This window comes from Primulina eburnea, chromosome 1 (assembly GCF_022965805.1).
Source record: "Primulina eburnea isolate SZY01 chromosome 1, ASM2296580v1, whole genome shotgun sequence".
NCBI lineage: Eukaryota > Viridiplantae > Streptophyta > Magnoliopsida > Lamiales > Gesneriaceae > Primulina > Primulina eburnea.
Genome location: NC_133101.1, coordinates 16,915,484 through 16,925,178, shown reverse-complemented (window position 1 = coordinate 16,925,178; position 9,695 = coordinate 16,915,484). Strand labels below are relative to the sequence as shown.

The following is a 9,695-nucleotide window of genomic DNA, read 5'->3' as shown; positions in this document are numbered from 1 at the left end:
AGTATAATTCCATGGTTTGACTAAGAGTTCGTTTGGTTGGAGAAGATAACAGACTAGAATATTTTTTTAAAAAAGAACGTGCTTTTGCTTAAGTGAATTTTTAATACATGCAATTCAAATTAAAACATTACTGTATAAGCCATACAGTCATAGATGTTTCAAGTACTAATGAAGTGAAGCATACACACTGTGTACGAGTAATATAATATATGAATAATATAAATTTTCCTATGTCCAATATATTTTACTTTTTAAAATATTTAATTTACTTATTTATGTAAAATATTTTGGTGTTACCACTGTTTTTCTGCGATGATGTGAGGGCTTTTTTTTTAAAAAAATATTATAAATTAAAAAAATAATTATAAAAATGTTGCAAATTGAAAACGTTTATAAAACTAGTATATTCTGTCACTCACTGCACCGAAAATCACGTTTTAACGTCTTCTTGCACAATCTTTGTACATGATACGATGTCGGGTCAAATTTATGTTATAAAATGTATTGACTGATAATTTGTATAATTGCAAGTCAAATTTTTTTATTAATAGCTCGTAATAAATATATACATTGCATATGAATAATACAACTTGTAGCAATTTTTTTATATATATATATTTGTATGAAAAAATATTCAACGTTTACTGTCTGCACGTGTATCAATAATTTATACAATTAAAATTTAATTAATACTTGGTTGGGTATACTGATTTTCACTTGTAATACTTAAATGAAATTTAAAATTTTTTGAATTTTCTTTACTACAATCTAACAAATAAAATTTTTTTATTGAAAAAATAATAATATTAGCTTAAATGTAATAATAATAACAAAATTAAATTTTTTTAGTAATTATTTATTATTCGTTAATTTTTTTTAAGACTATTATCATACTAACAAAATACTATATGTTACTATTATTTAGAAAAGACAATATAATCATTTACGGTAATATGTTTTATTTTTTACAGCCGAAAATTGCAAATAAATTTCGTTTACTATAAAAATATAATATTTGTTGAATAATAATTTTTTGTTGATGAAAAATATAATATTTGTTAACTAATGATTTTTTGTTTGCAACATGACTGAAAATATGGATAATGTGTTATATTTGCGGGCTAGACACATATAAAATAATATCAATGCTGAAAACATGGATGAACTAATTCCGCCACGTCGGTCTGACAAATGTTTTTGGAGATTGCTTAATGCTGGGATTCACCTCTGTGTCAGTCTATGTCTAGGACGCATGGACTTCTATGGTGTCATTCAGTGTGGTCTTATTAAAAATTATGATAATCATTTGCTTACAGCCATTGTTGAGAGATGGCGTCGTGAGACACACACATTTCACCTGACAGTCGGCGAGGAAACAATCACCCTACATGACATTGCCCATATTTGGGGGTGGAATATTGATGGCATGCCCATCACTGGTGTAGATACCACGTACAACAAACATACTTTACAACAGCGATGCGCTTATTGGTTAGGTTTTACGCCTACATCTTCTCAGATTAAAGGTGCACATCTTTATCTGACCGCTTTGCTAGACCATTGCCTAAATAATATGATTAATGATCAAAGCACTGAAGAGGATAAAGACATGCACATCTTTGATCTCGTATGCAGGATCACAACGCACGATTTCAAAAAGTGTATTGGCTATCATGTTTACGTCAAGGTTGTGGTGATCTATACCGACTTGGGTAGACATCCATGTGTGATCATCACCATATTTTGTGATCATGGAGTAGCCTAAACATTTTTTCAACGATGCTCAAAGTCCCCACCCACAATTGCCACCTTCGAACCAGTTCTTGCATTTGACCTTCCAAATTGTCGAAGAACTTTGAACAACGATATATTCAATTCTCAAAACCCGAACAGAAAAATCCTTCACTGAAGCTATTAAATATTTTTTTCTCTTAAAAACCATTTTTACACCGAGCTCTGGCCTTTCAGGATTGTAAAAGTTTGTGTGTGATTCAGAAGGAATACCAAAGAATCTGGAATTTTTTCGACATAGACTTCATTGAAAAATTGGGGAATTTCATGTAATTGTTGCTCCGGTGCAATAGGAATGTTCTATGTCATTGTTGCTCCAGACATCAACACGCGTGTCGATGTCACTTCATTTGCATTGTCAACATGATCATCATCTTCTCTGTCAATAGATGTAGTATACAAATCATCATCGCTATTCATGACATGATGCGAAATATCCCCAAATAAATCATCTTGCTCAGCCATGTGTTCTGTAATTGGGGTGGGAATATTTGCAGACCCAGTAGAACTATCAAAATGTCTAACATTTGTGGTAATTTCTTCATCAGCCCATGAATTTAAATCCAATTGGCCTGTTCTACTAGAACACCATGCGACATCAACTCCAGATGGAACCATGATATGATGATCCCAACCCCCTGAGGTAAAATTACATTCTCGTGTTCTATTCATCCCTCATGCATAGTCTTCTTCAGTGTAAGCCGTGATACAGTGATCCCAAGGACTTGTGTCGATCCCAGAGTATGTCTGAGCTGACTGTTCATCGACGTGATACATAGAAGGTCCCGCTTCATTTAAACCTATTGTTCCCAAACCTTGTGTTATTACCGGCATGACTGCATCAAAATCATAATCACTTACGTTCTGTAACAATGGCGATGAATCAACATACAAGTACATGCAATCCAGTGTCGGAAACTCAAACATAAATTGTAGACTATCATCATCTGTGATATAGACATGCTCTTCAATGTAATGAGACAACGAGCTATAACAATATTTCGTTGACAATTTGATGCAGAATTTTGATGGGTCGATCTCCAGCTTGCGATGCACATAATTCACCAGTTGGGAAAATTTAGCAGATCAAGGGATTTTAATGGGCCTGATCGCAGGGATACTATATCCAACCCTACCATCTTCAATAATGACATAGCCACCTGCGTAAAGTAAGGCCCTCACAGTATCCATGTCTGCACCGAAAACTATGACATAATGTATACAATCATAACAAAATTTAATTATGAGTTTCTTACACATATATTAAAATATATATTTTATATTGGATTAATTTTAAAGAATCACTTACAAAATTATTATTATTATTATTAAAATTTATATTGTCAAATAAATTTAATTAAAAATTACATTTAATAATGTAATGCCCAAGATTTAATTGATATAATCAGACGATGATTAATTGACAGAATTGAGGTTATAGGAACTCAAATGACGAAGCCGGCGTTGGTTTATTTTAAGCCAAGATGTTAAACCGAACATCTCAAGATGCTAGGCCGAACATCTCGCGTCCGAGCGGTAGAAAAGAACCGCCCGAGCGCCAATTTGACTTTTTGGACAGAATGTTTGGCGCCCGAGCGGTAGAATATTACCGCCCGAGCGCCAGGAGATGTTCAGCCGAGTATCTCGACAGAAAATTCCACGCCCGAGCGGTAAAGATTTACCGCCCGAGCGCCAATGGATAATAAGCTAATATCCGGGCAGAAAGTTCCGCGCTCGAGCGGCACTTTTCGACCGCCCGAGCGCCACCTGGAAAACATGAAATGTGCCACGTTTTGTAAACATGCACGGTAAGTGCATATATATATATATAGCTACGGTTCTTTCTTCAGAAGGAAGAAATAAAATGGAAACGAAGGGAAACGCTGGTATAAATTGAATCTTACGAGAAATCCATCCGTCTGTTTTTAAATCTGACTTCAGTACTGAGTTCCTAGCGACGACAGCTACAACTGGACGTAAGTTTTATTACGTTTAGACATGATTTGAAATTATGATATTGTCAGAATTGAATATGAATCAGATATGGCGTTTTTGCTACAGTAGACATTGTATAATTGAAGTCAGATTGACAAATAGATTGTTTATGCAATTTTTATGATTTTCATAGTAGATTTGAGCGAGACTCGATATCAGATTGGTAGTATTATTCAGATTATGAGTTGAAATGATACTGATTATGAAGTCTGGTATGATATCTGTGATGTTCAGATTGACGGGGTTATTCAGATTGTATTGTTATGCCGTCGAAATATCAGTTGATTTAGAGTGATCAGATTCAGTAATGATCTCGTTGTATCGTGATATCGTTGATATGAATTAGATTGTATCTTGTTCAGATATGGATCAGATTATATACTGAATTGAGTATTGATCAGAACAGATATTGAATTGAGTTATAGACTGATATTGTATTTATACGATTGTAATTGCCAGATTGGGTATGGACATATCAGAATACAAGACTTCGTCTTCGTCAGACCGGGAAGACAAAGGTATAAATAAATGTTGATTCGGGATTGCACAACTTGAGATAGGTTTGACTTGAGTTTCCCAAAATCACATACTTTATTTTATTGCATTGATATATGCAATTATCAGATTGATATGCTTAATTTATTGAATTATAGCAGAGCCAGAGTTTGAGTCTAGGACAGATCAGCCTAGCTAGGGCAGAACCGCCAAGTCTTTGTCAGAACTGCTCAGACCCTAGACTTGTGGTATATCGATGAGCTTAGATGTAGATCGACTTCTATTGTAGACACTCGATATAGCATGCCCAAGTCTAAGTCTTTGTCAGAACTGCTCAGACCCTAGACTTACGGTGTATCGATGAGCTTAGATGTAGATCGACGTCTATTGTAGACACTCGATACAGCATACCAAAAGTCTAACTTAGATCGAGATCCCTAGATTAGAATGAGAGATGAGTCGAGTCTTAGAGATTAAGACTAGAGTTTGATTTACAGATCCGTATTAATTTATGTTTCGTAGATCACGATTCATGTTATATTTACAGACTGGTATTGATACATGTTGTTTGATTATGCTACATGTGATAAGATATAATTCATATTTTTATGTTTTATATGATTGCATGTATACATTGTTTATACTGGGATATTTATATCTCAACGGAGTTATCCGGCTGTTGTCTTGTTTTGTATGTGTGCATGACAACAGGTGGGGCAGGATCAGGGTCCAGAAGACAAAGAGAGATCGAGATTAGAGTGGTGATCACGGACTTGGATGTAGATAGGTTTTATTACTTGATTATAGTAGTTGAACCTAGTTGAACTAGATGCATATTATACAAGATTTGTATTATTGTACCAGTTTGTATAATAGATTGATTCCATTACCTTCCGCATTTTAAAAGAAAAATTTTAGACCCTGTTTATCTTATTGATAATTAAACCCCAAAGATGATTAAGAAGATGATTAGTGTCCGGGTCCCCACAAATAATACCAATGTTTGTTTTTATAATAATTTTTTTTTATGACTTATATTAAAAAATTAAAATTTTAAACCTGTATCATTATAATTTTTAGATATATTAATTATTTATATTAAAAATTTTAACAATTAAGAGTATCAATAAATTTTAAAAGAAAATATAAGATAATAAACAGAACAAAATGAAAAATTTACAAAATAAAGTTATATCTTTCAAAATTGTTTTCTACATACGCGTGTGAAAAAATTTTTTTACCTTAAAACTTAATTTAATTAATTAAAAAATATTAAGTAAATTAATTCAAAATATATCATAAAATAAGTATTAATATTACTATTATTATTATTATTCTTATTATTATTATTATTATTATTATTATTACATTTAAATTATTCTATTACACAAATATAATGCGTTCAAAATTATTAATTTTGTATTTTTGTAATTTTAAATATATATGTGTACGTTTCTTCAGATTATAATGCATATTCAAAATAAAAAATATAACAAAATTATACTTAATAGTATAATGCAACCGAACAAAATTATAATTACATCAACACAATATAAATAATACAATTAAAATATAAGAAATTATTGAAATTACCTTTTCAAATGTAGTTATACAGAATTTGTAATTGAAGCAACGAACGATGAATTTGTAATTGAAGCAACGAACGATGTTTAGTATATGCAATAAATTATAATCATTATCAAAAATATTATTAAAAAACACAATATTGAAAGAAAAAAAAGGATTTGACCGAGACTTGACACAATTCTCCCAAATTCTGATAATAAACACAATTCTCCAAACTCAAATTCTGAATTCTATTCATACTCGACGCAATTTTTTCTAATTATGAACAAATAAAACCATGAATCGTTGTGCGCGCAAATGAATCAGAAGAATGCAGAAGATGGATTTTCGGTAATGAATCAGAAGAAATGTCGAAATGTTCGAAAGGAAAGCTCGGTGTATGTGTTGGAAAGGCTCGGGGCAGTTTAAATAGGGGGAAGTGACACTCACTTTTTCTTCTTTTGTTTTAAAAAAATGTTGAATCCGTAAAAATTTTCTACGGATTGTCATACTTTTAAAAACCTTTCAGATTTGTCATATTTTAATCCATACATTTTTAATTAATATTATTTTTAAAAAAAAAACCCGTAAATTTTAAGTACTTTTTCTACAAAAATATATAAAAACTAATTGCTACAAATTGTATTATTCAAATGCATTGTATACTATTTATTACGAGCTATTAATAAAAAAATTTGACTTGCATTTATACAAATTATCAATCGATACATTTTATAACATAAATTTGACCCGACAGCTTATCATGTACAAAGATTGTGCAAGAAGACGTTAAAACGTGATTTCCGGTGTTGTGAATGACGGAATATACTAGTTTTATAAACGTTTTCAATTTGTAGCATTTTTATAATGATTTTATTAATTTATAATATTTTTTTAAAAAGACCCTCACATCATCGCAAAAAAACAGTGATAACAGAAAAATATTTTACATAAATAAGTAAATTAAATATTTTAAAAAGTAAAATATATTGGACATAGGAAAATTTATATTATTCATGTATTATATTACTCGTACACAATGTGTATGCTTCACTCCATTAGTACTTTTTTTTACGCTAAACAAAAGATTTTATTAATAATGAGAAAGTCGTTCGCTTGTCGCCGAATAAAACTAATTGAAAACTCGTGCTCACATCTAATTATGTCTTTACAGCTTTTCACGATAAACCCAAATTCTGAAATACCAACATCGGAAGCTTTAATCGCCTCCACCACCCCCTTAGCATCCATTTCAAAGTACACTTTCTTTAACCCCAATCTTCGAACCCAAGATAACGCTTCAAGCAGACCCATGGCCTCACCCTCTTTAACACTAAAAGCCCCAACAATAACACATGTTCGGCACCTCAAAAACTTACCATTTTCATTACGTAAGATGCATCCAATGCCTATCTTTTGATCTACAGGGAAGAACGCCGCATCCACATTACACTTTATGGCTAGTCGGGGTGGCTTATGCCAATCAGGACAGCCGCTTTCCAAGCTATGTGCATCAGCTATTTCTTGGGATAATTGCTTGGCTCTTAACCAGTCACAAAGGAATTTGAGTGCAAGTCTAACCGTTGTAGATGGATCATTAAATGTATCGTTCCAAACTTTATCGTTTCGCTGTCTCCAAATGTTCCATAGTACCATACAAAATTTTGATTGTGTAAATCCTTGCATCTGCGACAACAGCATGAAAAAGAGCTCATTGAAGGATTCTGCTGTCAATAGAGAAGCCTCAATTATATCAAAAAGATTGGACTCACGCCAACAGTCTTGTGAAAATCGGCAGGAGATAAATAGGTGCCAATTATTTTCTATACCATTATTGCACAAACCACATACAAGAGGCACCGGGATTCTCTTTTTTTGAAGATTGTCCCACACGGTTCGGCGGTAGTTTTAGTGCCCACAGATTTTTCCATCCTTCTTGCACTTGTATTTCTTCATTCAAACTAATATCCATCGCCAACTTGTAACCCGACTTGACAGTGTAAACACCATTTTCTGAATAATGCCAAATGCGAACATCTTCATGGTTCGAACCCACCAGTGGGATGTTTGTTATTTGTGTGATACCCCTCTCGTTAAAAAGTGCATGTAATAGTTCGACATCCCATTCTTTGAGGCCGGGTATCATAAGATCATGTACTAGCAAATCAGATCTGGGTGAGGCGGGGATTCAATCCTCATGTTACTAGCTTCTCGCAACCAAGGTTCATTCCACACCTGTATTTTCCTCCCATCCCCAATCTTCCACCTGATTGCTTTTTCAAGAACTACTCGTGAGCTCCAGATACTCTTCCAAACAAAGCTTGGATTATGCTCAAGTTTTGCATTTAAGAAATCCCCATTTGGATAGTATTTAGCTTTGAATACCTTGCAAATTAGAGCATCCGGATTGGATAGAAATTTCCACCCTTGTTTCCCGAGCATGGCTAGATTGAAATTGTGGAAGTCACGAAAACCGAGGCCACCCATTTCCTTAGCAGCACAAACTTTATTCCATCCAAACCAATTCACACTCCTTCCACCATTCTTGTTCGAACCCCACCCGAACGAATTTATCATCCTTTAAAGTTCATCAGCAAGTGATACAGGCAATAGGAACGTGCTCATACAATAGGCTGGTATCGCTTGAGCCACTGCTTTAATAAGGACTTCTCTTCCAGCTTGTGAGAGTGGTTTTCCCCTCCATGCTTGGATCCTCTCCACATTCTATCTTTTAGATACTGAAAAATCGATCTTTTCTTTCTTCCAATCAATGATGGGAGGCCAAGGTAGCGGCCTGTATTGAGAGGCTGCACCACTCAAAGAGTGCTGGAAATCGTGTCTTTTTTTCATCAGAAACATTGTTACTGAAGAATATCCCTGATTTGCCATAGTTTATAGCCTGCCCAGATGTCTTCTCAAACGTGTTTAAGATCTCTTTCATTGTCTTGCATTCCCCTTCATTGGTTTCAAAGAATAAAAAGCTGTCATCGACAAACAATAGATGACTAATCGCAGGTGCTTTCATACAAATTCTACTCCCATGCAACCGTCCGCTGGATTCAGCTCTTGTAATGAGCGAAGATAGTCCCTCAGCACATAATATAAAGAGATACGGAGAGAGGGGGTCCCCTTGGCGTATGCCTCGATGTGGGATAATAGGGCCAACCAACGTATCATTTACTACCACTTGATAAGATACCGTCTTAACACATAACATGATCAGTTTCACCCATTTAGGATCAAAACCCAAGTTGGTCATAATTCTTTCGAGAAAACCCCAGTCCACCCGATCATAAGCCTTGCTAATATCAATCTTCAACGCAACATCTCCCTTTTTCCCTCGCGTTTTCCTCTTCATGTAATGGATTATTTCGAAAGCCATAAGAACATTGTCCAAGATAGATCTACCTGGGAACAAACACAGATTGTTGAACAGCAATTAAGCTTGGCAGAATAGTTTTGAGTCTATTAGCCAACACCTTTGCCAATATTCGGTAGATAACATTGCATAAAGAGATTGGCCGTAGGTCTTTCAATGTTTCTGGAGATTCATTCTTAGGGATAAGAACAATATTTGTGTCGTTGATACTGTCAGGGAAGGACAACTGATTCATCCAATTCACGCACGATTGAAACACATCCTCACCAATAACATTCCAGAATTTTTGATAAAACGCGGGGTTAAAACCATCGGGACCCGGCGATTTATCTGGTTGCATCTGGAAGAGAGCAACTTAAATTCCTCTTTATCAAATGGGTACAACAGAAAATTATTTTCCTCCGAGTGTATTCGCTGTCTAACACCGGAGAGAACAGGTTCATAATCCCCAATACTTGGTGAAAATAAC

General features: G+C 34.1%; 2 protein-coding genes across 2 annotated transcripts; both read right to left on the bottom strand.

Moving 5' to 3' along the window:
• Positions 1-2,466: 2,466 nt before the first annotated feature.
• LOC140805097 (uncharacterized) lies at positions 2,467-7,993 on the bottom strand. Its single transcript, XM_073161288.1, has 4 exons — positions 7,699-7,993; positions 7,002-7,574; positions 2,928-2,984; positions 2,467-2,738 (listed from the first exon to the last, which is right to left on the bottom strand). The coding sequence occupies exons 1-4, from the start codon at positions 7,991-7,993 to the stop codon at positions 2,467-2,469; spliced, it is 1,197 nt and encodes a 398-aa protein (XP_073017389.1).
• Positions 7,994-8,004: 11 nt separating this feature from the next.
• On the bottom strand, positions 8,005-8,424 carry LOC140805089 (uncharacterized mitochondrial protein AtMg00310-like). Its single transcript, XM_073161277.1, has one exon. It carries the CDS (start codon positions 8,422-8,424, stop codon positions 8,005-8,007), a length of 420 nt encoding a protein of 139 aa, XP_073017378.1.
• Between the last annotated feature and the right edge of the window lie 1,271 nt (positions 8,425-9,695).

Bases quoted from the DNA above. Each gene is read 5' to 3' on its own strand.
- LOC140805097 (XM_073161288.1), bottom strand. From the start codon at position 7,993: ATGATACCCGGCCTCAAAGAATGGGATGTCGAACTATTACATGCACTT. The intron at 7,575-7,698 runs GTATGTGGTTTG...CTCTATTGACAG, and splicing joins AGAGAATCCCGGTGCCTCTT to CAGAATCCTTCAATGAGCTC. The intron at 2,739-2,927 runs GTAGGGTTGGAT...TCTATATCACAG, and splicing joins CTATGTCATTATTGAAGATG to ATGATGATAGTCTACAATTT.
- LOC140805089 (XM_073161277.1), bottom strand. From the start codon at position 8,424: ATGATAAATTCGTTCGGGTGGGGTTCGAACAAGAATGGTGGAAGGAGT.